Source organism: Argiope bruennichi, chromosome 6 (assembly GCF_947563725.1).
Source record: "Argiope bruennichi chromosome 6, qqArgBrue1.1, whole genome shotgun sequence".
In the NCBI taxonomy this organism is placed as follows: Eukaryota; Metazoa; Arthropoda; class Arachnida; order Araneae; family Araneidae; genus Argiope; species Argiope bruennichi.
This window is the reverse complement of record NC_079156.1, coordinates 43,888,594-43,915,954: the sequence shown is the minus strand read 5'-3', so window position 1 is coordinate 43,915,954 and position 27,361 is coordinate 43,888,594. Positions and strand designations below refer to the sequence as shown.

Here is a 27,361-nt window from a genome sequence, read left to right as displayed (position 1 = left end):
CCCCTTTTTACAGGAGGGCACATTCACACATCTCACAGATAGAACAACAGAAGAACAACCATGCCCAAACCGGGACGCGAACCCGGGACGCCCAGATCACGGGGAAGACGCGCTACCCCTATGCCAGGACGCAGGCATAAAGACTTTATTCAAAGTATACACCATAGACCTGAGCACAACGATCCCATTGATTAACAAGGATTCCTTGTTCCCAGAATTAATTGTGGCCGTGACGAGACCCAGTCCTTCACAGCGTCCTTGAGTTCACCGTCCGAGTTGAAGCGCTTCCCTTTCAGATGTTTTTTCAGGGGACCTAACACTCGAAAATTGCAGGGCGACAAGTCCGGGCTGTAGGGCGGATGGTCTAGCTGCTCCCACTTGAACTTGGCCAGTTCCGTGTCTGTGATCCTGGAAACGTGTGGACGCGCGTTATCATGGAACAGATCCACACCCTCTGTGAGTAACCCCAGTCTTTTGTTCTTGATGGACCTGCGTAGTTTTCGGAGTGCCCCACGATACACATCGGAGTTAATGGCTCTTCTGTGCTCGAGAAATTCGAGAAATGGCTCTTCTGTGCTCGAGAACAAGTAGTGGAACCTTGGACGGTGAACTCAAGGACGCTGTGAAGGACTGGGTCTCGTCACAGCCACAGGAATTCTGGGAACACGGAATCCTTCGGCTCGTTAATCAATGGGTTCGTTGTGCTCAGGCCTATTGTCTATACTTTGAATAAAGTCTTCATTTATACCCACAGTGTCGTTTTGTACCTTTTCATTTGAACACCCCTTGTATATTACCAAGTTATAGTAAGTGGAATTTGCTTTGATCCGATAATTGATATTCAATTCCGACTTTTAATTTCCAAATTTGGATTTATACTAAAAGTTTTCGATAATGAGAATACGAATTTTGAAGTTCTAAATAATAAAGGAAATGGAATAATCATGCTTTACTTATTGTGAAAGTTTAATGATAATTTAGAGATATCCACACTAAAGTCTAAATTCAAAGTGTAAAATATTTTCAAAAATAGGAATAAATAACAAAATTTGTAGTCTGTCCAGTTTAGCTTTAAACGGTACAAATGCCTATTTAATGAACTGATCTCATTGTTTAAGGAAGAATTTCGATCCTGTTTATATTTCAAGCAAGGTTTGCTAAGAAACAAATTTTGAATGCACTCATTCTTTATTGAAACAAAAATAGTACTGTTTGACAACGGATTGTAAAACCTCCGCGCTTTTGTGCATGCGTTAGGATGGGTTCAATTTATCAAAATAGGGGTGAGGAAAGGAGGCGATGTTTACATTTAACAATGAAGCAAACTCCGATTACTAGTACCTGCGGTTTTATGAGACATAAACATTACAGATAATTAGTAATACAGAAGGAAAAAGGTACTAATTCCCAGTAAAATATTTCAGCGGAATTTTTATTTAATGTAAGGGGCAAAAACATTAAATTATGAAGACTAATTAAAAAATTTCTGTTCTTAAAATCTGGTAATTATTTTTTTACAAAATAATAATGATCTTTTTTTATATAAAAATGCTTCTTTTTTTATGTTATTGAATTTTGTCGGCAATATTTTAAAATTAACAACAATGCATAATCGAGAGTTTATTATATTTAAAACATTTCATTTTCATTTAAGAAATTGCTATAAATATAGAACATCTTATAAATATTATAAATATTATTTTTAAAATGTATGATATTTTATATATTTTACGTATACATACTCGTGAAAAAAAAAATTGAACTAAAAAATATCTAATGGTGGAAATTCAAGGTCAAAGGTGAATACCGGAAATGCGCTCATCGCTCTCGTCTCACCCCTTAATGAGATGGAATCGTCGAAATGTGGTCGTCTCAGAATCCGTTGTTAAACAGTAATTGTTAACGGATTACTGATTGAAATCGATTTCCGTTCGTTAGCGATAACCAGAAATACTTTCGCCGCCATATTAGTTAATCACTTCATATAAATGACGATAATCCACACTACTTCCTGCAGCTTTACTGATAGCAGATCGAGAGCTTAGATGTACTTATCCTATGTAATATCCCAAGAGATCATTCGCAATGTCTCTTAGCGGAGAAATGAAAAACATGGAGACTTTATCCCAAAAACTATTCCAAATATGAGAGGGAAAAAAAATCAGTTAGAATATTTTTCATTACTGGCTTCTTAATGAGAATAAAGTAAAGTTAATGTACATGAAAAGTCTAAGTCGAAAAAAGTTCAGATTTTATTTCACTTTGTTATTTTATCAAAAGTAAACGATACAAATACGTATATATCTTTATTTATAATAAATATGAGTGTACATCTGTGTGTGTAATAGAGCTGTACAGATCAGACAATTTGATCCAGAGTTTCCAAATTCGGCTCAGATATACTTTGGAGGTGAGAATGTGCATTTCTAAGCGATTTTTTAAAAATTTCAATTAATTAAAAATTATCCAGAATTTTGGCGTTTCTCTGCGATTACTTCTGAAAATATTATAGCACTAAAATAAATTTTGTACCGTTTTAAAATTTTAAAAAAATTGCACTTTTAATTATTATGCGAATACCAGTTTAATTATTATGCGAATTTCTGCTGAATTTTGACAATTTTTCAAAAATATCATTTCTTAATCTTTGCCAATAGATTACATTGTTGCCCTGAAATTTTCAACTGTTTTATTGTTTTAACAACTTGTTCGAGTGATTTTTTTCCATTTCTAAAAATGAAAGATTTTTGTTTAATATCTGTGTAGTTTACAAGACGGAAGTATGAAGTTACATTACTGCCAGATTTATAAGACAGATGAGCCAACTATTTACATTTTTAATTGCGCTATGATTACGTGAGGTCTGCTCTTCATTAGAAGCATTCATGCACACAAAGAACGGAATATGTGTAAGGCAATTAACCTTTAACCGGCTGTTCCGACCCGCTGGAAGGCATACAGAAAAATCTGAATGACTGGACCTCCACAACAGCAACACTGGTGGGAACTGTGGTTGAGTCCTAAAGGCCCTCACCGGCTACGGCACAACCCTTCCATTGGGATGTACGTCCTGATGGGAGGCAGTCGCCCCCCATCTTTTTCTATATCCAGCAGAATGGCGAGAACCAACCACCATACCGGAAGCGTCTCATCCTCAATTATGAGGTGTCCCCCAGTGGGAGGTATAAGACAACTAAAGTAATACAACTTTAATATCTGTCATTTTTATGATATCGTGATTGTGAGGTTATATTTAAACGAGTTATCTGAAATCAATATAAGCAATATTACCGGCGAACCAGCTGATCGCCTCAGGCGACTAGTAACCAGATAAACACTAATATCAGTTGGTATTCATTGGTAATTTGATTTCGAAATCTTTTCTGTGATGGTCAACTTCATCCAGATCATGTCTTAATACCAGATTTGGATCATCTGCATCTTAACCAAATAATGGTTTCCGTTGTTGTCTATCAGAAGTGAACGACATGATATGATTAAAAACTTTTAAGTCCAAGTACCAAATTTCATCCGTCCAGATCAATGCGTTTTGGAATTATCGTGCTCACAGACAGACATAATGGCAAAGATATGTTTTTCCAACTCATGTAGATCTAACACGGTGGAGATAGGTCAAAATCTCGAGTTCGAATCTTTTCACGATTACAGCACTTTCTCTGTATACGAGGAAGTAATATTGTAATATTGATTTAAATTTTAGGAAAAGCAGAGATGGGTTAAGTCTTTTTGGAATCTACAGGCAGGTAAGTTTCAAGTTTTAACCCTCCTTCTTCCAAACTTTCAGAACTAGATATTTTTTAATGATTTTTAAAAATTTAATCTTGAAGTAAGAGGTTTTTAATAAAAATGATATGAGAAGCCAAAGTTAGAATGCGTTACTAGTTAAGTTAAAAATCATAGGTTATTAATAATTAATTGATTTCACTATCTCATATGCAAAGAATTAATCAAAAATTAATAATAATTAAAAAATAATGAGGTATATTTAAAATTTTTTAATTCAATCTCTCAGAGAAAATCTGTCTTAAGTGGTGGCTTGCAAGTTAATCAACTGCGAAAAAACACTAATCTACGAATGAATTGGAAAAAATAACTAAATAAATAAGAACTTCTTAAGAATTATATTCTGAAATGAAAACGGTAATTAATAATAATTTGTTTGTACAGGGTTCTCGTAAATCCAATGCAATCACAACGTTAAATTACCCTGAAAATAAAGACAGAAAAAAATTCGAAACCTCGAGCCTCTTAAAGCTCTGGGGGCTCTAAGCAATTTTCTACTTTACTCTTTGTTGTTGTTGTTGTTGTCGATCCAGTTCAGTTAACTCTTTGAGGCGCACAACCCTTTAAATTTTTAACTCAAACAAAAAAAAATTGTAGATAACCTATTTTAGCCTATAAGGTTTAACCTATAAGTAACACAGGTTAAATTTTGTGAAGATTGTACTTATCATTCTTATTTTTGGGCTGTAATCAAAATATTTAATGACTGTCTTAAAATAGATATTTTTAAAAACATGAATGATGCTTAAATTTATAATTTTCAAGGAGTCATATCTGTAAAAAATTCATATTCACTTTGAAAAAGAGTACACATTTCCTATCGATATATTTTTGAGGTGGATTCATCAGGCTCACAAATTCTCACTATAATTTTTGCTGTATGTTTTTCTTGACGTTGATTTTAGCTTCATTCGGCTTATAAAAATGAGTAATCCTGGAAAGAATCCTGCTATTTTCACACGTTCTTTATACTTTTCTGATTTTTTGTTAAAGGCAGCGGCATTTCATTACATTCTTGAAATTATTACGATATTGATATTTATTATACACAGATGATGGCTTTAGTTTTAATGTTTCGAAAATTTTAATAATGTTATTAATATTTAAGGTCATGTCAAAACAACGGAGGAAAAAAAAAAAAAAAAAATAAGCTGACGCACCGAACACCAAATCAAGAAGTAAAATTTCTAAGATGTTTCTCTTGTTCTTAAAGGGGCTTAATCAGTTTTACTATGGGGAAAAGGTAATTATTCCATGAGAAATAACCCTCAACATCAATCCCCTCTTATCAAAACAAGAAATAGGCATTTTCTATAATTCCTCTAAATGCTCACCAAGTTTTCCTGCCAAAGGTAATTAAGTTCCAGTAAACCTACAAAGTGAGCGCAAATAGTACTATAAGAAAAAAAGAATCACAGTTATATAGCTAATAAGTGAGCGCAAATGCGAGTGAACTCAAGTTGCGCCACTATCCCGTTCCATCACCTGGAACGCTGCGCCGCTAGAGCTCTGAAAAGTGCGACTAAGTAAACATTGCTGTAAACTAAGTAAACATTGCGAAAATGTGTAAAATCAATAGAATTTGAATTTAAAAAAAACTACATTATATCCCTGTTCCAGATGAAGTACGATCCAAGGTGCATCACAAGGAGGTAGGCTTAGACTCGCTATTGGAGGCCAATTTTTAAAATATTTTTAGTGTCTCGGGAAAAAATTAATCCATTTTTGCGCCATTTTCAATGCATTCAATTTACAAAAAAATCTACAGTTATATTTAAAATAGAAAAATAAACTATAATATGTATAATTAAAAATATGTACACTGTTATGTAAAACGAACATTAGCGAAACTCAAAATAAAATGCAATTCTAAGTAATTTTAAAAAAGTTTTATTTCTTTTTTCTTGTCTGTAGTCTCACTGCAGACTACAGACAAGAAAAAAGAAATAAAACCTCCGAAACTTCAAGCCCATAGAAAGGGTTGGTCATTTCCAAGAATTCTGATCCTCCCAAACACTAATCCTTGAATTTAGCTCATTTTCTTCGAAAAGGGAGAACTAGAAATGAAGACACAGGTGTCCTCCCTTTTGCTGACACAGCGTCCCGCCGAGTAACATGATCGATGCAGTGTTCCAGCTGATGGAATTCCTAATTTTATCCAACGGTTATACGTATGCTTTCTTTATAAAAAAAATTTAAAATGTATGGAATAAATAATTTAAGATACAGCCAATAAAATCACATTAAAATTATTTTTACTAGAAAAAAATTAACAAAATTCCTTGAAAAAAAAATATACTTTTACATAGCGTGCTGTAGCTCAAAATTATGGATTAGCTTAATTTAAATTGTCATCTATTATTAGAATAGGAGATTAAAAGGAATTAAACATAATTTTTTTCAATTTATTGTTTAACGATTTTTGAAGCGACCGAAGCTAGGTGTTCCATATAGTGAAACACTGCACCGCATAGGGTTAAAAAGAAATTTGTTGAAAACAGCAATTATACTGTACCAATTTTTTCATTTTAGCGATAATTATTAATCTTGGTAGCTTACTAATTTTCTTTAAATTCTAAGACTAATTTCCTTCCTGTTAGTATTTCCTCATTTCTAGTACCTGCTAATGAGCATATTCGAAATTCTATTTTAATTCTTGAGGAGTTCAAAACAATAGTTAAAAACAGACTTTTAATACTGTACTAAACAAGCAGAAATTTTCATTTCAATTATTTCCTTTCTTTTAATCTTTAATTTGGGTTTCATTATTAAAATCATTATGGAATCTTGAAATTTTTCTACTACTCTCTAATTTTTTTCTTTTTTTTTTTTTCTCTAATTGACTACTAGGTGGTACCTTATTGTATATATCGATTAATGGTAAATAAATGAATAAAATAAAATAAGCAAATATATATATTTTTAAACGAATTTACGAAAATTATGCAAGTTGCTTTCGATTTACGATGGAATTCAAATCAAACTGACAGGTAGCAAGACAAGGCTGTTGCAAAATGGATTTACATATTGAAATCAAATAAAACAAGTTTTCTTAAGATTCACAACTAGATGGCGCCCAACCTTTGAAATCAAAATTTAATTAAATTAATCAATTAAAGGTAAATAAATAAATAAAATAATATAGAGAAATATGTTAATTTTTCAAATGCATTTGCTAAAATTATACAGGACTCCTCGATTTACCACTGAGCTCAGTTTCGAGGAGTCTTATATCGGATGTATTTTTAATCCTTCTTTCAATGTACAGAAAGTAATTTTTTAAATGCATTTACGAAATGCGCAAAATCTCTTGGGCTGTAAAACTGACTAGAAGGTGCACTTTATTGCTAGTAAAATTGTGGGAAAACATGTGCAGGCATGTGTGAACGTGTCTAATGACTAATGTCTACATTACTAATCTGAATCAGGTGGCTTTTCAATTTTTGAAACATGGTCACAGTTATCTTTGTACGTGAGTATGAACTATGAAAGACCCCCTATGAAAAACGTCATAAAAAGAGATGTTCTAAGAACTCTGACATAAAGTACAATAGGATGAAATCAATTTAAACCTTAGATGTTGGGTTTTATTGATACAAAAGCCATTTTTCAGCTCCAGACGAATGGTTTAAACCTTAGTCATCTGCCTTTCAAAAAGCATTTTAAACCCCTTCTCTGGAGGGCAAAAAAGGGGGTGTCTTATCTTTCGTTCTACAATCCCTCTTTTCTACCCTTCATCCCTTACCTTCCCTCCCCAACCAGGTGGAATGTACGATAACGGAACAGCTGCTGATGAATGAAACCGCTCCTTCAACTACCGCTCATGCGCGATAGCATCCCCACGTGACGTCAAAGAACATGACAACAAACCTTTTCATTTCCGCACTAACCTCATTTCCAATCCACAGAACATTTGGCAACCGTAGTAAAGGATCAGAAAGCAGTCAGTGAACCGATCGGCGCGTTGGCAGTCGAGCGCGTGTGCTGCTTCTACAGCAAAAATTTTTAGCGGACAATTTGAAATTTCTCAAAAATAAACATGGGCCGTGCTAGGAGAAATGACTCTTTGCCCATCGACTCTAGTCAGATGAATTTGTCTCTGAATGGTTGTGGATATTTAGGCATATACCACGTGGGAGTTTGCAGCTGTATTAGGAAATATTACCCCCAGTCCCTAAGGAATAAAATTTCTGGTGGGTCCGTTGGAGCTTTGGTGGCATGTGCTTTTATGTGTGATGTTCCGTTAGGTAAGTGTTTAAAATAATTCTATGAATGTGTTTTTTTATATATATAAATAGAAGAGTATTTTTATAGATAAAAAAATGTTTATTTGTACGAATTGTGAACTGTTGTGTCAGAATATTGTTAACTTAACCCTAAAATTCCAGACTGTTGATTTAAAAACCGCTCCTGTGAATTGTAAAACATGAGATATTAATCTCCATAGTTATTCATATTACAATGAGTCTCTTGTTTATAATTTCATGATCAAATTTCATTTTGTTTATAATTTAATTATTTTTAGTGTTCGGATCTGAAATATGAAACAACACAACAAGGATTCTTTTGTTTACTTAACTATACCCAGTAATGTTAAATTTTTAAGCATTAAACTGATTTACTCTTGACATGCATCGAAATATCATTTTTAAACTAATTAAAAATAAAAATGTAACTATTTACCATCATTAAGTTCAAAATTAAATAATTATTATGACAAATTACATATAATTATTTAATTCTTCATAGTTTTAAGATTCAAAAATAAAGTAATTAAATAATTCAACGATCACGCAGTAGATCCATTCTGGATCGTAGTTGGATTAAAAAGAATACCGGATTCTAACATGTTATCTAAGATGCTAAAGAGATAATAAAGAAAATTGGAATAGTTGAAATATTAATTTTCGGAGAGATTTTATTAATTTTAGGAAAGATTAATTTCTTTTACGAGGAAGGAAATTTTTTGGCTTTCCTCAAGTCTCTGAGCTCTGTTATATGCTTTAAATGATGCTGACAGTTTTTAAAGAATCTATGGTACATATTATTTGAGAATGTGTAATTACTGAGATATTATTAATTTATATGAATTTGAACTTATGCTCTGAGCTCTGTTATATGCTTTAAATGATGCTGACAGTTTTTAAAGAATCTATGGTACATATTATTTGAGAATGTGTAATTACTGAGATATTATTAATTTATATGAATTTGAACTTATGCTCTGAGCTCTGTTATATGCTTTAAATGATGCTGACAGTTTTTAAAGAATCTATGGTACATATTATTTGAGAATGTGTAATTACTGAGATATTATTAATTTATATGAATTTGAACTTTTAATTAAACCCAATTATTTACATGATCCTACAAAAATTTAAAGCACTTGCCTATAGTTTTATATTTTAAATATGCTTTAATTGAAAAATTATTTGCATTTTTGTTCTTACAGTATGTATTTTTATTACTTGAACTGTAAATAATAGATTCCTGACTGTAATATTTTTTTGATCTGCTGCAATCCAATTAGACGACATAATTTAGAATGTATTGCCATTTTGATTTATTTAATAAGCCATGAAACTGTTGAAAAATTTATAGATATCCCGTCATTATTTATTATAATTTTTGTATCTTATTCTAACGTTTATAAATTTAATTTTTGCTTTTAAATGTGAAAATATAAAAATTCGATGCAACAGTCTGATGCAATGTTTAAAATATGAAATAGAAATGACATCCAATTCTTACTTCTGCTAAATATAAATAATACTCACTCATATAGCATAAAAACAATCAATCCAAAAAATTAAATCAAAAACCATAATTGTCCCAAATTATTTATTATTGTTCCCAATGATAATATGAGGTATACATGAGGTTTAATATTAGGTTGAGCAATAGTTCATGACTGCGTTTCAAATTTGTTTAAAAAATTTCTCTGATCGCTTGGCAAAGTTCGTTTAATTATGCATTTTTTCCTTTACTCAGAAGAGCGAAAAACAACGGCGAACTATTTTTAGAGAAAGCATTGCATCTTCTCCTTTTACTGCATTATAAAAGCACTATTTTTTAAAAACTAATCTGCGATAATAAATGCTTTTATTATATAAGATCTGACGTAATAAAGTCTAGCAAGGCTATTGCATCTCGTAGTCCGAAACAACAACAATAAAAATAACATACACAACAGAAATATCACGCGTAATTTTTTTGGCCTGGCGATTATATACTAAACCTAAATGACATAAAAAATCATCAGTTTGTGTCCAGTTTTAACGTTCCATTTTAATAGTCTATAAATATACAACAGTCAATAAAGTTTAAAATACACAAAAATACACTCTTATAAAGAATTATATTCTTTTTCAAATATTATAAAATATCGTGTCAGCGTTTTACTTTTGTGTGCATCCTAAAATAAAAAAATGAAAACTCATAAATTATTTGTATTGTTGCAAGAAATTGCGTTTTTTAACTGGGATTCTTGAAATAGTAATATTCTCTGCGTAAAATGAGAAACGGAATTTTTCAAAAGATATTTATAATTTTTTAATTACATATTTAAAAAGAAAGAAAATAGCAATTAGTAACGTTTTATTAAAAATCGTAGCTGGTTTGGCTAGTTTGGAGCATTAGATTTCTTTGAAATAATGTTTGCTTACAAAATGTCACCAATTCCTTCAATGAAAATTAAAAAGACATTCCAATATTTTTGAGACAGAAAAAAGCAAACAGAATGTATCAATTTTTCAAGAAAATATTTTCAACGATTTCCTTGGGTTTCAATTATCGACTAGATTTTTAAAGATAATGAGGGATAATGTTCTAGAAAGTGCGTTATGGCTCATTTCCTCTTTAACTAATTTTGATCACTGGTGCGGAGCTAGATCTGGGTCTTGGAACAGAGAAGAAAATAAATAAATCGAACACGACTTTCGAAAGATACATTGTGAATTCTTTAAAAAGTGTTGTTTTACTAACATTTAAAAAGAATGGCAGATTGCTACAACCGTTTGTTATTTCAGCTGTTAGGCAATAACGGTTTTCCTGCTACTCAGACTAAACAGGTGCTTAGGGGTCCTATGGGGGAGAAGAGAAGAGGTCGCAAGCAGATAAATGAAATAAAAAATTGTTGCCAAATAAATAAGTTTGTGAAATTTACAAATTCATTATATGAGAAAATATTAGGGTAATATTAACGTTTTTTTAAGTAAGATTGGCCAGGCTCCTATATGTTTCACTGCATTTATTTAATTATCAAAAAAATTATCAAACTAAATATCTGCCTCAATAATAGTGTATACAAATACGTATTGTGGATAGTCTGATGTATTAATAGAAAAATAAAAAAATAAATAAATAAATGAATATTTATAAAGCTAATAAAATTTTATATATACAGTAGACTCCAGATTATCCGCGGGCGGGTTATCCGCAGAGCGGATTATCCGCGCCTGCCGCACTAAGTTTTTTTTTTTTTTCTTCCAAACAAAGAAAAAAATGCTGCCAAAGCAAGAAGCAAACACAAATGACTGATTTCTTCAAAAAGGTGTAGTTTTACAGTTATGCTTTTGTAATTACATAATACATTACAGTATTAAAACAGTACATATGTATTAATTTTTCTGTGTATCCTTGACGCCTCTCGTAAGTACAAAGCACTTTTCTGTTTTCATTAACAAAATGTATTTTAGGTTCGTTTTGAGTGATATACTAAAATATTAAGTGTTAGTTAAACATTTCCTGCTGTTTATTTTACGTTTTATTGTACATAAAACGATTTTTCAAAGTTGGAATGACTGTTTTCTCTTTTGCTATACCCGATTTTAGCTTTTTTCGGATTATCCGCGATTTTTGTTATCCGCGGCGGCCGCGCCACCCAATTCCGCGGATAATCGGGAGTGTACTGTACATATATATATATGTAATATAAAGCTTAAAACACTTCATTAACTAGTTAAAAATGTGCTAAAATGTGTATATAAGTTGACCACTTTATAGAAAGAGGGAGTCTAATGATGTACACTGCCTAGAGTCGCAAAATACTTTAATCCGTTACCGCTATGAGGACTACTGCGATAAACAAACCAACATGTTTAACCCTTATCGTGGCAAGATTGCTTTTTTGAAGGGAAAAAAAAATGTATATAGGTATTTTATTTTATATTTTATATTTTATAAATATTTTTATTTTATAGTGGTAGTATATTTTTATAAAGTTGTATGTATGGTATACTATACAAAATGAACATAAGGGTAGCTTTATATATCATATAACTTGATTAGCTTCGGCCATTTTATTAGCAGTATTAATTTAGTCATATAAATCGATTTTGATGAGTTATATCTTGTACGTTTGTTGTGATTGGCTCTTGACATGATTACCCCCTGCCCAAAAGTCTGACGTAGTGTTTTTAGAATTTCTTTCGAAGTTGGAGAATGATGGGGAGGTTGCAACTATTGATGATGTAACTAATAGTCATGAGCTTTCATATAAAATAAAAATTAGTAAAATCAGAAAATAATTTATAATTATGAGATTTTTTTTTTCCAATCATCTTAACCCCTTAACTGTTATTTTCTTTACTATCTAATAAGATGACACCTTCTATTTTGGGAATATTTTCTTATTTTGATTGAAATGGAAATCCATTGAATACTTGACTTATCTATGTATTGAAGTAATTTAATTTTTGAATTATAATCGTTATGAATGATTTATTTTTTTGATTTATTTTACCAAAATTCAATAAATCGATGCACGTATGGCACTCGGACAAAGCAGTTAAGCGGTTAATATATAGATGAATATGTATGCACATGCGTGCATGTTGTGCATGCATGTGTGAGGGCGCTTTACAAGTTAGATTATTACCATATTAGGCAGTATTTTCGAACTCGAGAATATGCATCTCAGAGCGACTTTTTTTTAAAATTTTAACTAAGAAGAGAAATTTTAGCTTTTCCCACATAAATTTCGAAAATAATACAGCACAAAAATTATTTTTTCATGATCTTAAAATTATATATATATATATATATTTTCAATAATATTAATTTAATATTCGTACAAATATTTTCTAAATTTTCACAATTAAAAAGAATTTTTTTGCGATATTAATTGTTTATTTAACAAACGATTTTAATTGTTTCTTCCAATATCGAATCGTATGATTTTCTTCCATTGTTGAAAACTAAAGAAAAATAACTGTTTGTTAATCGTGTACTTTACGAGTAAAAAAAATGACGTTTTATTGTAACTCGAAAGTTAGAAGAGAGATGAACCGATCATTTACGTTTTTAATAGTGCTATGATGTCACGGGATTGGTCTCCGTTAGAAAGGTTCATATACACATTGAGCATAAATAAAATAACAAGACTTTCGTGTGTGATGGTATCACAGGCAAACAGTTTTATCCAAAGGATTTCACTGAAATTAAAGAAAACAATATCCTAATCAAACCAGAAAGTCGTCAAGGGCGAGTAGTTTTAAATTTATACATAATGAGATTTCATCTCGGGAATGTTTTATATTGTCTATTAGCATTCATTTATAAATATAAAATTTTTAAAAAATTTGGGAAGGATATAAACGCAATATACTTTGCTGATATTTTGGCTTCAATCAGTACTTTTACTATCGAAATTAAGTAATTGGTATTTCGGTTCATTTCGAAAAGCGAAAACCAGTCAATTGTTAAATACCACTTAACGCTTGAAAAACCAGTGGGAGAGTTCTCCTTTCGACTTTTACGCACATTTAAATAATATGACGCGTTTTGTGGTTAGCCATATGTTGAGAAACATGAATCAGTCATGCGTTTTGGAAAAGAACCATTGCAGTTTGACCGAATTATATTGATTTAAAACTTTGGTGTGAATTAGTGTAATCTATTTCGGTTTATGAGTTAGTGCGTTTACATGCACTTGAATGGGCATATTAATACATTTGATTTACAATGGGCATATTAATACATTTGATTTACAATGGGCATATTAATACATTTGATTTACAATGGGCATATTAATACATTTGATTTACAATGGGCATATTAATACATTTGATTTACAATGGAATATTAATACATTTGATTTACAATTATAGTTGTGGTAATGAAACTATATTCCAAATTTATCCGTAGAACTCATTTCGTTTTTAAATTAGTGTGCGTATGGTATGGACGAACATATGGGCTTAAAATCGAAGCATTTCATCCAAAATTTGATATAAAACCAATATGTTTAGTGGGTGACTAAATTTCATTTGTATAGATCGCTCCATTTTTACTTTATACGAATTATACAAAAAAGAAATATTATATTTGTCGAAAAATTCGAACTCCACATTTCAGAGCCCTTTGAGTCCAAAAAAAAAAAAAAAAAACCCAACTTATTTTTAAAATATATCTGTCTATGAAGCGTGATAAATTAAAAACTCTTTGAGTTGGTCTGAATGACTTGGTAAATGGACTTACCATCGAACTTGTAGGTTTCTGTCAAATTTTGGGGGCCGCGGTGACCTGGTGGTAAGGTCTCGGCTCGTGAGCTGTTAGGTTTCAGGTTCGAGACCCGATTCCACCGAAGAACCGTCGTGTAAGGGTATCTGTTGCACGTTAAATCCATGAGGCCAAACCTTCTCCCACTGGTGTGGTGTGGTTTGAAGAGGGGGTGCCAGCTCAGGTGTCGTCCTCGTCATCTGATCGCGGTTCAAAATGACGAGGTCCGTCCCTAAATAGCCCTAGTGTTGCTTTACAACGGGGCGTTAGTATAACTAAACTAATCTGTAAAATTCTGAATGCAATCCATTGAGAGAAAGCCTGTCTCTCCGGTTGTCCATATAAACGTTAACAAGGTATAAAACGAAGAGAGCTAAATGATAAAATTTGAAACCAAATCCAACAAGGGACCATCTGTCGGTGTGTGCATGTGCTATTACATAAACGTGCTAACTCAAATTGTAATGACTTAAATAAATGGAATTTGGTTTGCGATCTTGTGATTAAACAGTAGTTCTGTCTCGGAATTTAGTTTCAATATGCCATGGGGGGGGGAGAGACATATTTGATTTTATGGTACCTGTGTCGGTAATGAATCACCAAAGATAGCCTGTCAGAGTACATTTGACAAAGTACATATTCGTGTTTTAGTGCTCTTGTATTAGCAGCATTCCAGCTATAATTGACAAATTAGCTCTTTCGTAACTATTGTTCGCCAATGGTATGCAGTTAATAATGCATAAGTACATTTATTAAAGAGTATGCGAGAAAGTTAAAGGGAGACCACTACCGCTGATTAAATTATCACGTGAACATGACATGGACGAACGTCTAGACTTCCTATTGAAGGATTTAATCTAAAAATTGATATAAAGCAATACATTGGTAAAAAAACATGGGCTTGTATAACTTTTTTTGAATTAGTGTGCACACAGACAATGTTGAACAAAATGAACATTATTCCACATTTGACAACATTATTCCAAATTTGACGACATTATTCCATTTGACAACATTATTCCAATTTTCGGGCTTAAAGAGATTTAGAATGTGGAGTCATCAAAATCTGCAAATCGGGGACACATCTTTTGATGATTCTTTTCTTCTTTTTGGAAGTATTTTCGCTTTCAATCTTTCTTATAGGAGATTATAAAAATTAATTTTTTGCTACTACCTTTACTGTTTTTAAAGCTCTGTTGATTGTGCTCTCGTTTTAAGAGGATTAGTTTTTTTTTTTTTAATTTTCAGAAGTTTTTATTTCCTTTGATCAACAGAACAATAAAAAAAATGAAAGAGCCTTATTTGCTTGGTCTTTTTCTGAGGGTTTTCTGAATTAAAAAGTCCCTCTCAAAAGCATCTTTATAATTTCAATTGATAAGAACTGATTATTTTCATAAGCTTAAAGAGTTTAACCATGTTTAATATTACAATTTAAAAAAACCAGTGGGCGTGGTCTTTCCAAAACTTTCTCTCTGTTTGTTGTGGTTTAATGGCGCAAGAACCATATTTGGTTAAATTGCGTCAAGAAAACGGTAAAATAAGAGCAGATTATAAAAAATAAAATCTGTAATATCAACATAAAACTGGTTAAAGCACAGTACTGTAAAAATTAAATTTGTGATAGTACAATATGAACATGGGTGTTAACATATGATAATGAAAACTTAAGAAGCAATGAGACCATGAAAAACACAAACAAACAGTGCAAAATGCTAGTATAAAAACGAATCGCTCGTAAAAAGTTTAAAATGTTTGGGTGGAATTTTTCTCCCACTAAGTCCTTTAAAGTTGTTGAAGATGCAGAAAAATGGTAAACACGTTCATGGTTAAAAACAGGGCATTCAATTAAAATATGTTTAATGCTCGCATACTCTAATAAATTTGTCATGCCAGAGAACGTCTTACATGGCACTGACGTACAAAAATTACAAAATATTAACCTTTGACGTGAATTCAGCATTTTTCTGAATATGTCGTGTGAACCTTGTCGACTTTTTTGTCGATTAATCCCTAGCATATGGGCAATAGTATACAAAAGTCAAATTTGTGATCTAGACGCGTTTTTCTCAACCTATAGAAACACAAATTTGACACAAAACTGCACTTGTAATTACAAAATTCCATACCAAACGATATATTTGAGTCATTGCGCATTTGAGTTATCGTATTTACATGTTTCTGAAAGTACAGACCTACAGACAATCAACCCTTTGTTGGATTTGACAGGTGTCTATACTATAGATGTTAAATCTGTATATGGAATTTATCCATCAATCTTTCTCTGTTTTGTCGTTATTGTATTAATTTATATTCGAATGGCCGGTTGGATAAACTTCCTGCGAATGGATTTAACTAAAAATTTAATATAAATGCACAAATTTTATGTAATGGCCGTATACGAAATTTCATCCGTCTAGCTCAAAGAGTTTGAGTTATGTAGCAGACAGATAGATATACATAGTGCCAAAAATTTCTTTTTCGAACTCTAGGTGGTCTAAAACATGGAGCTACGTCAAAAGCTCCAGTTCGAATTTTTTGACGATTACTATACTATTTTCTCTGTACTATGTATACAAGGAAGTAAAAAAGAGAAGGAATGATAGAAAACAAATATTGATGAATTTATGACAGACAAATTGGCATCAACACATAACTGTTGTTAAGAATAACTATATTTATTTTCGAAGTATACACTGGCAAAACTATGTGCAATAGATTTTTGCAGGATAAAATTTTTCCTCCCCTACCACTACCACAAAGAAAATGCCACTTTAATATTTTGAAACTCCGAAATAAAGAAGAAAGAAATTCCTCAAACCGGAATAATTGGATGTCCGAAGTACCACAACATTGCTTCCTTTTCTATTTACTTCGAAATTTCCTGTTGCACACCACGTGTGTGACCAATATTCGAATAGCCGATAGCTACAGAGTTAAAGGAAGGAAAAGAATTTCTTCCCTTTATTCTGCAACAAGGGGCGAGACAAAGGTTGTTCGTGCCAGCTTATAACCTATAATAGCCTCCTGTGGGGACTCCAAAGGGGACTGTGAGACCTTGCCCTCTTTTCACAAGTGAAAGTTGTAATATTTTCTCTTTCGTGTCAACATAGGATATGGTGACTGGTAGATTTTTCCTCGTAGGGGGCTATGTAAGATTGTCCTATCAGGTGGGAGGAGTCTAGATTGTTTCAGGTATGAGATTCCACAGAAAGATAAAGTCAGTTGCAAGATATGTGGTTTTCCTCGTGTATTTTTTACCATGATTTTGCATAGGGTATATTTCTATTATTTTGCATTTAATTCGAATTTTGACGTCCCAGATGTCTTTTATAAACAAGACCTTGTCTTTCTTCAAGTGAATGTTGCTATAATTTCCCATTCGTGTCAACATAGGATAACTGTGGATTCTTACTTGTAGGGGGCAATGTAAGATTGTCCTATCAGGTGGGAGGAGTCTAGATTGCTTCAGATATGGGATTTCATAGAAAGATAAAGCCAATTGTGACATATGTGATTTTCTTTGTGTGTATCTTGTGTCTGTGATTTTTGACTGGCAATATTTCTACTATTTTGCACTTAATTCGAACTTAGACATCCCAGATTTCTTTTATAATTTGTAAAAATTGAAGCATATACGATTCCAGTATATTTCGTAAACAAATATCACAAATTTATCTCAAATTTATTTACCTTATTATAATACAAGCGCTGAAAATCGTACTGTTCTAGGTTTAATGTGAAGTAATAGTTGGTTTATTTTTTATTTTGAGCTTTTGTCAGAGTGATAGTAACACGTTGATAAGAACCAATGTTTCTCCCATGTACGTCTAACGTGCTCTTGCAGGTTAAATTTTATTTTTATTTTGCACGGAATAAAATGGTGAAAAATAGGTTAAAATATTTTTTTTTAAATTATTAAGAAAAGAAATTAAATTTATAGGTTAAGACATTAGCATCATAAAAAATATTTATTTTTTTGAATTTTAACTTGATGTAAAGATTATTTTTGTGCGATAAAATTTTCGAAGTTATCGCGGAAAAACGCCGAAATTTCGCTTAATTTTTAATTAAAATTCTAATTCAAAATTCAAAAATTCGCTCGGAGGGGCACATTCCCGAGCGCCAATCTATACGTATGCCAAATTCGATAGCTGTGGGTCGAAGGTCTTGGCTGTAGAACGCTAACGCACATACATTCGTCTTTATTATATGGATAGATCGGTACAAAATTTTTACAAGTAATTCAAATATGTTGCTAAGGTCGTCTTATCTAATGGACTAATTCAATTGTGTGACGTGAGCGTTTAGAAATTCAAATAATCAACAACGCCCAAAAATTCATGATTGATTTTTCAAAAGTTTCTTGCATAATAATAACCACATTTTATTGTTTGTTTTTAATAATTAACAACATTTTTAATTTAAAAATATTGTTTAATTTAAAATTATTGTTTATTTTTAATAACTAACATATTTTTAATTTAAAAATATTGACAAAGTTTGTAATAACTAGACACCCATCAATTTCGGAATGTTACATAAATGCCAGTTCAAGAATGTTTATACATTGCCAAGATAATCTTTGGTATTTATTATGTAATTACTCATGTGTATAATTAAGGGGGTCACGGAGGCTTGGTGATAAAGTCTCGGCTTCAGAACCTAGACTTGCTTTCACCGAAGAACCGTCGTGCAAGCGGGCCTGGGTAGGTTAAATGCGGCATTGATAAACGTCCTTATGCTGGTATGGTGCGGAAGTTGGGAGAGAGGGACGCCAGCCCAGGCGCCGTCCTCGTTATCTGATTGCAGTTCAAAATTACGAGGTCCATCCCAAATAGCCCTAGTGTTGCTTTAAAATGGAACGTGAATATAACTAAAAAATATGATTAGGGACGAAGAAAGCAGGATATATTGTTTTGAAGATACTTTCATTTGCAAAATTTTTAGGCGGTAATCAATTAAACAGAATCTTTTTTTTTTTTTTGTCTTCAATTATGTTTTTTAGGCTGATATTCTTCTTGTTGAATCATAAATTGTTAGATTATTGGAACATTAAATTACTTTAGCCCAGGGTACTTAGATTAGTTAATGATTGTCCTGTTGGTCGCTTATTTTATATAAAGTTACCAGATAAAGCTAACATTTTGAAAAATCTCCATTGTTTGTTTAACTCGAATATATAACTGAAAATTCTTTATAAGATTCTTTCAGGGTTTCGTAAAATGTCGATCGCCATCCATCACAAGGATGATTAGGAAAATATTGTGAAACAGTAATTAAAATCTATATCTGTTAAAAGAAATCGTAAAACAATTGAAATAATTTAAAATAGTTAAATTAACTTTATCTGATAATTGCATTCTTAAAACTGTTAAAATATATCATAGCGAATCAAGAGATGCATGGATTGTTAATTATTGAAAGAATCAATAACAATGAAATTTGTTATGTGATCTTGTGATTACAATTACATTTCTTTGTCAAATTTTGTTTCAGTAAACTGGAAAAAAAAGCATCCAAAATTATAATTGAAATTAAGCCGAAGATTGTATTACTAATAAGGTTCGTTAACTATTAATAGGTTTCGTTAACTATTGTTCACCGATAACATGCGATTAATGATACGCAAATACATTTTTCAGAAAATATACGAACAAGTTTTGGAGCGACCTATTCCCGCTGGTTTATATTTCCAATTGATATATTTTACGTATTATGCGCGCCTAGTTTCGTTATGTAGATTCTTTAGAGTTTCCAATCTATCTATATATATATATATATAAATAGTTACATAACTATACCGAATCATAACTCAAGTGAAAATCACTCTTCAAAACAAAAGATAAAATTTGTGAGAGAAATGTAGGTCGTCTGATTTTTTTATGGTTCACTTGTTGCAGAGAAAGCGTGACAATTTCTCAGCTTTTTGTTTTCATAATGCTCTGAATTACTACTTACCCAATCCCTTTGCATCAGAAAAAATTGCATTCCGTCAAAAACGAAACCGTCTGCCGATTTCGCTTTATAACGGTCATTTGACTGGAATAGATGTTAAATCTGGAACACGTCCTTTCTTCTATCCGACACGGTGATCCGATTTTAACCTCATCAAGCTCTGTAAATCAGTTTCACATTTTTGAAGCCGCCCACAAATGGGCCCCTTCGTGTTCTGGAGGTTTCATTTGCAATAGAGATCTAGACAAATAACCGGTTTTAAACAGATATCATCGAATTCCCTTTCTGTTTGTGTGTCTGTAGATTTCTGACCTCAGTAGGTCATTTTTCTTTATTTGCATATTATTATGCAAATGATAATTGATCTATTTCGTGATCTAATCATCAGCTGAAGCCGCAATGTTTAAACTGGACGTTAGACTGACGCTAGCAAATTTTCTTTTCATTTTTTTATTAACTTGCCGGAGAAAAAAAAAAAAATATCTGAGAACCAAATCTATGAAGATGTTCTAATCTCTAGTGTTAACGATCGTTTGATGTATTATTGTTTGGACTGGGCATCGGTAAATTTTCTTTTTACTTTTTCTATACCAAATAAAGAGAAGATATTGTCAAAAAAATTCGAACTCGAGAGATATTCTCGAATCTCCGTGTTTTAGATCTCCTTGAGTTCGAAAAACAAAATTTTGACACTGTGTCTGTCTATCACAAAGATAACTCAAACTCTTTGAGCTAGACGGATGAAATTTGGTTTATGGTCATTACGCCAAATTTGTAGACTTCTAGCTAGTTTTGAGCAAAATTATTTCAAAGGAAATCTGCCTGTCTTATTGCTCGAATATAAGTTAACACTTAACTACAAAATGAAGAGAGCTAGATAGATAAAAGTCGGTACACAAATTTAACATGTATAGTATAAACATCTACCAAATCCAACAAAGGGTTGATGTTGGTAGTACATCAACCCTTTGTTGAAATTGCAAATCTTTGATATACAGAAACATCTTTGTATATCAAAGGTGCTTCTGCGAAATACACGATAACTCAAAAATGCAATGATTAAATATATCAAAATGTAGTTTTGTAGCTGCAATAGTAGGTCAAATTTTAGTTTCAATCGGCTGGGAAAAAGGCTGTTAAAAATATTTGATTTTCGGTTGCTATTATTCGCATGCTAATTTTTAAATAGATGCTTATATTTTATTATTCTCTTAATTCCTTAAAATACAACGCAATTACTTTATTATTTACTAGCCGCCTTTGGCGACCAGCTGGTTCGCCAATCTTAATGTTCGTTTAAATTTTAATAATTAAATATTTTACGCAATTTCTACGTTAATAGATTCTTCATCAAAATATTTTAAAACTTCAAATTTTGATAGCCATATAATTCACTCATAATATTTTAAAGGCCTTCAGTCATAACGTAATATGTATCTCTCTAATTTTCTGTTAGCACCCGTAGAATTTATGCTTTAAATTAAAGTGGAAAGAATTAATCTACAATTAATATAATAATATTTTTTACTGAAACAAAGCATTTTTTTAATAATATGATTAATGATAACAGAGTCACTGAGTGTTTAAACTTTATGGGCATTAACGAATATCTTTCTTAATTTATGTAATATCTCAAGAATTTGTCAACAAAATTTTCCCAGATTCATCATGAACAGATCGATTAATTAACAATGTTTAATTTTAAATGCATCAAACACTAAGAAAATAAAATGAATCGTTTAAAATAATCGGTCGAAAACAGGTTTAAAAAAACTACTTAAAAAACGATGTACTTTAAAACTATAAGCATATACAAAAAATATATAACTAACATAAATACAATTTAATTACAAAAGCATGCAACTAACCTAAAAATAATTTAAATCAAGAATCATCCATTGATAATATTGTCAACAATCAGAACACAATGCGCATGCGTGAATTTTCAACGCCAGTTACGGTAACGCAAATGCGTGAATTTTTCTACGCCAGTTGGGGTAACGCTATGCAGATTACATTTTTAATTTCCTTTATTCTGTGTTATTTTAATTCAAAAGTACTTCAGAATGAATCTGAAAGATCGATTCATTAACAATGTTTAATTTTAAATGCATCACACATTAATAAAATAAACAGAATTGTTTGAAATAATCGGGCGAAAAATATTAAACCTAGCCTCAGTACTGTTGGGAAAAAAATCCCCTGAAGCTTTACTCATTTGGCGGTGGGGAAAATGAAAGATTTTTTGGCGGGAAAGTTAGTTTTTAATTAATAATTAAAATTCTAATTAAAAATTCAAAAAAGGGACCCCAGATGCACATTCCCGACCTCTTAGGTATACATGTACCAAATGTGGTAGCTGCAGGTCAAATAGCCTGGCCTGTAGAGCGCCAACACACACACACACACACACACACACACACACACACACACACACACACACACACACACACACACAACAAAATTTAATAGATTCTATCTCAGTCAGGTGTGGATTTAACCCTTTTGCGACTCTAAGCAATGCAAATTATGATAGCTCTTTTAGTCCCTCTTTTTAGTCAATTTAATTTCACAACTATACACATTTATAATTAAATCACCATAATTATTATTTATTTTAGATTAAACTTCTATTACAATAACTCTTCAAAACCTGACTTTTCTTTATTTGAAGATAATTCATGACTGAATCGCCTTCACTTTTGTACAAAACATTATTTAACCGCATTCATGGTGTGTTTATGAATACTGTAACAAATAGCAGAATTGAACATTTCAAGAACTTTAGTTCTGAATTCCAATATTTTCAATTCTTTCTGAGCTTAAAGTTCATATAGAACTGAACTTTAAATAGACAGGGACCTCAGCCTTATTTTACAAAATATTAAAACAATCTTTGTTTGTCACAATTCAAGGAATTCGTATTTTTTACAAATTTGGTTATATAAATAGCCAACTTGGATAAAAACGATTTTTTTACAATCGACCTACCTGCGATCCCTCATTAGCCAAGCAACTTTAAGCAGTTGCCAATATTGTTTGGATAAAAAAATATGCGAGAGTATCTACGGATTCGAACCTCACCCGTAAAACCTCGGATTCGAATCTCAGTTATTATCCACCAACATTCCAACTGTAACTGGCCGCGGTGGCCTGGTGGTAAGGTCTCGGCTTGTGAGCCGTAGGGTTTCAGGTTCGAGACCCGATTCCACCGAAGAACCGTCGTGTAAGGGGGTCTGTTGCACGATAAATCCGTCAAGCCAAATGTCCTCTCGCTGGTGTGGTGTGGAGAGGTGGGTGCCAGCTCAGGTGTCCCCCTCGTCATCTGACCGCGGTTCAAGATGACGAGGTCCGTCCCAAAATAGCCCTAGTGTTGCTTTACAACGGGACGTTAATATAACTAAACTAAACTAAATCCAACTAACTTTTTCATACCCATATATTAGCTGCAATTGTATATCTTATTTGTAATTGTAATTTACATCTGTGCATATTTAAAAACCAATATTGGCAGTAACCTTCAATATGTATTTTCTCATGTCGATAATATTTTAAAACCATGAGTGTGGCGCTAAGTCAAATATGACTTTTGTGTCATAAAACACAAACTCAAATTCCTCATGTCGACATGGAATAAAGGTCTTTGTTTTAACCCTTTCTAGGGCCTTGGAAAGTATGCTTCCCACCAAATTTATCAATCTTTATATGAAATTATGTAGGTTGGCGTAAGTTCTGACTATTTTTTTTAGAAAGACAGAAACTTAGATGCTTTAGTTATTTATCTCACACAAAATGATGTGTCTTGATTTGTTGCTTAATTATTAATGAACCAAATTAATGAATCAAATTAAATTTATCTAATAAGCTAAATGAATCCCTTTTCTTATTCTAATTTCAAGCCTCAAAATATTTTAACATAATATGACTAGAAAAAAAAAAGGCCCTTTAAAGGGTTAAAGTGGTTCACTTTATTCATTATCTCATCCACAACACATGTATTTGAAGCTTAAAGTATGCATGCAATTCAATGTCCTCTTGGTGGCGCCAGTGAAATACTAAAAGTTAATTTACAAATAATTTGAGAATTGAATTTATATAAATGTCATAATCTCGCAGTGCTCAGAGCAGTCGTTTTCTCATTATTTAGACCAGGGTGGGAATCAGAAAATTTTCTTTTATGAACATATTATCCAACCTCATTAATTTACTGACAAAATTTGTGAATCCATGAAGATATTGCAATCTGTTGTTGTTTATAATGGCACTTGCCATGGACAAACTCTCTGACGAAGTCAGCGATTTTAAGCCAAGGGAGCGTCTCTTGTTTTAGTAGCGCCAACTAGGGCCAAGAGTACGTCTTAGCTACTCACACATCACATTTGCTTGCACAACCCCTTTTTACAGGGGGGCACATTCACACATCTCACAGATAGGACAGATGAAGAACAACCATGCCGGAACCGGGACTCGAACCCAGGACGCCCAGGTCACGGGGAAGACGCGCTACCCCTATGCCAGGACGTCGGCAGATATTGCAATCTTTTAACAGTTGTTTGTTTGTTTGTTTCTTATGGCACTTGCCACTGACAAGCCCGCTGTTACGAAGACAGCGATTTAAGCCTGAGGGGGACGTCTCTTATTTTTTATAGCAGCGCCAACTAGGGCCAAGAGTACGACTTTGCCACTCACGCATCACTCATTCGCTTGCACAACCCCTTTTTACAGGAGGGCACATTCACACATCTCACAGATAGAACAACAGAAGAACAACCATGCCCAAACCGGGACTCGAACCCGGGACGCCCAGATCACGGGGAAGACGCGCTACCCCTATGCCAGGACGCCGGCTTTAACAGTTAATGTATGCATATATGTTTTGTTGTAGTGTGAGTATATTGGTATAGTTCGTCAACAGATTCTGAGACGACCACATTTCGACAACTCCATCTCATTAAGGGGTGAGAAGCGGAACGATGAGTGCATTTCCGGTATTCCCTTTGACTTTGGATTTCCCCTATTAGATACTAGTAAATGTAAACATCTCCTCCTTTCATCTTTCCTTTCACCCCTACTTTGTCGAATTAAATCCACCCTAACGCATGCGCAAATGCTCGGAGGGTTTTACAATCCGTTGCTGAAATATATTCAGATGTTATAAGAATTTTGCTTTTGATAAAACTAGGTTATGGAAATTCGAAAATATTTTAGTATGATTGAAAGACTAACATAAAAACTTAACTTCATCGTAAGCTTCATTTTTTAAATACTTGTCCAGTTATGTTTATTATTTTGATTAAGTCAATTTAAATTTGAAATAATCAGCCATTTTCAAGCTTACTTTGCAGTACATTTTCAAAATTTCTTCCGAGGATATCATTCTAAGCTTAAACTATACTAATTACATAAAGTTACCCATTTATAAAGCGACTATATGTTACTCTGCCAGTTTTTTTTTTTTCACCATATAAAGCAGAATTTTGTAAAATTAAATGAAAGCTGAAACAATAAAAAATATCGAAAGAGAAATGTCATTTCCCATACAATCGATCTCTCTCCTACAATCCCATACAAGCGATTTCCGCTGAACAAATTTAGTCTAAAATGTGATGATGATTTGCAGTTCTGGCATGACTACCGCATAAAATGATATTCATTTAGATGTCTTTGTTTTTGAGACATCGTGTTCACAGACAGACAGACATATGGAGGTTTTTTTTTGGGGGGGGGAGGTTAAAAAATTTGCAGATTCATTAAAATTACGAAATCCAATTTTTTTTCTTCAACAATTTTAATGTTTTCTCTTTGATCCATTTACGAGAAAGTAAAATCCATAAAATTTGGATTAGCTCTTAGTTTACGAGTTAAAAACAATTCTTTTGACTTAAAGATTATAGCATGCGAGCTATTATCCTAACATGCAGGAATTTTCAAGCTATGATAAGCTTCTTATTGAACTTATCGATTAGAGCATCTTTATTTTCTATTAGAATAATTAATCTAATAATACTTCTTCTACTAGCTAGTGTTCCAGGCAAAAATATATTCAAATTAGGTAATCTTCCGACAGCTGGAGGCGATTTTACAATTACAAGGTTTGATTTCCTACTTCCGATAGCGCTCTGATCTACAAACTGGGATGGTTACCGTTAATAACAAGAAATAACAATTCTTGAATTTGCTTTATTGCCGGAAGGCATATCTCTTAGAGCACGGGTTTTTCATACTTGCGTATTTTGCTCAGAAGATATTTTCGTACTTCATAAATTCGAACTTTAATAGGTGAATTTTAAAGAATCCTCCATTCCAATGAACTGAAAAATACTAAATATAAAATTAGTCTCCCAGTCTTAACCATTGGTCTGTTTCAGTCATTTTTTAAACATTTCTATGTAAGTTAGTAACCCCTAGAAACGCCAGCAGTGATCGTCTATCTGATCTCATTACAACTCCTATTTGATAAATCTGGAAAGCACTACTTCACTATAAGATTTCTGTAAGTTTCCTAGCTTGAACCATTGTACCAATTTCGCCAATTTTTATTTTATTTCAAAGCTTGTGATATTTAGATACCTCCTTAACAGCTGCCGTCTTCCATTTTTTCGGGTTTTGCTTATTGTGAATCTTTAATTTAAACTAGCATTTTCATTTTGTTATAAAACGATTTCATTTTTGAAAATTACTTATTATTACCAAACTGATGCTACGAATATGGGGAACGAATAGCTGGTAGAGGCTAAAGTATTATGAGAATGACCGGAATTTTGAAGCTTTATTTATTTATAAAGCACACGCGGGCTGCAGTTGACACAGGTCTGTATATATGTATACTTCACACATTCCTCATATGTGAAATATACAAAGAAAAGATATTGTGATCGCCGAAAAATTCCAACTCGAAATTGTAAAAAAAAAGAAATCCGAGTTTCAGATCACCCCGAATGCAGAAAGCACATTTTTAGAATTATGTCTGTTGTCTTTCTGTAAACACGATAATTTGAACATTCTTTGAGTTTGACGGATGAAATTTGGCATGTGATCTTTGCACCAAATTTATAGATCTCTATTAAAGGAAGTGTATCTGTTTATCCGAGAACTAGTGAGC

The 27,361-nt window shown here is 32.3% G+C and overlaps 1 protein-coding gene across 1 annotated transcript in view; it reads left to right on the top strand.

Moving 5' to 3' along the window:
* Positions 1-7,700: 7,700 nt before the first annotated feature.
* The window catches only part of LOC129972675 (patanin-like phospholipase domain-containing protein atgl-1), a 62,788-nt gene continuing 43,127 nt past the window's right edge, over positions 7,701-27,361 (top strand). The window contains exon 1 of the mRNA XM_056086895.1: positions 7,701-8,051. Coding sequence (XP_055942870.1) covers positions 7,844-8,051 — 208 coding nt within the window. The 5' untranslated portion in view covers positions 7,701-7,843. The remainder of the gene's footprint in view (positions 8,052-27,361) is intronic.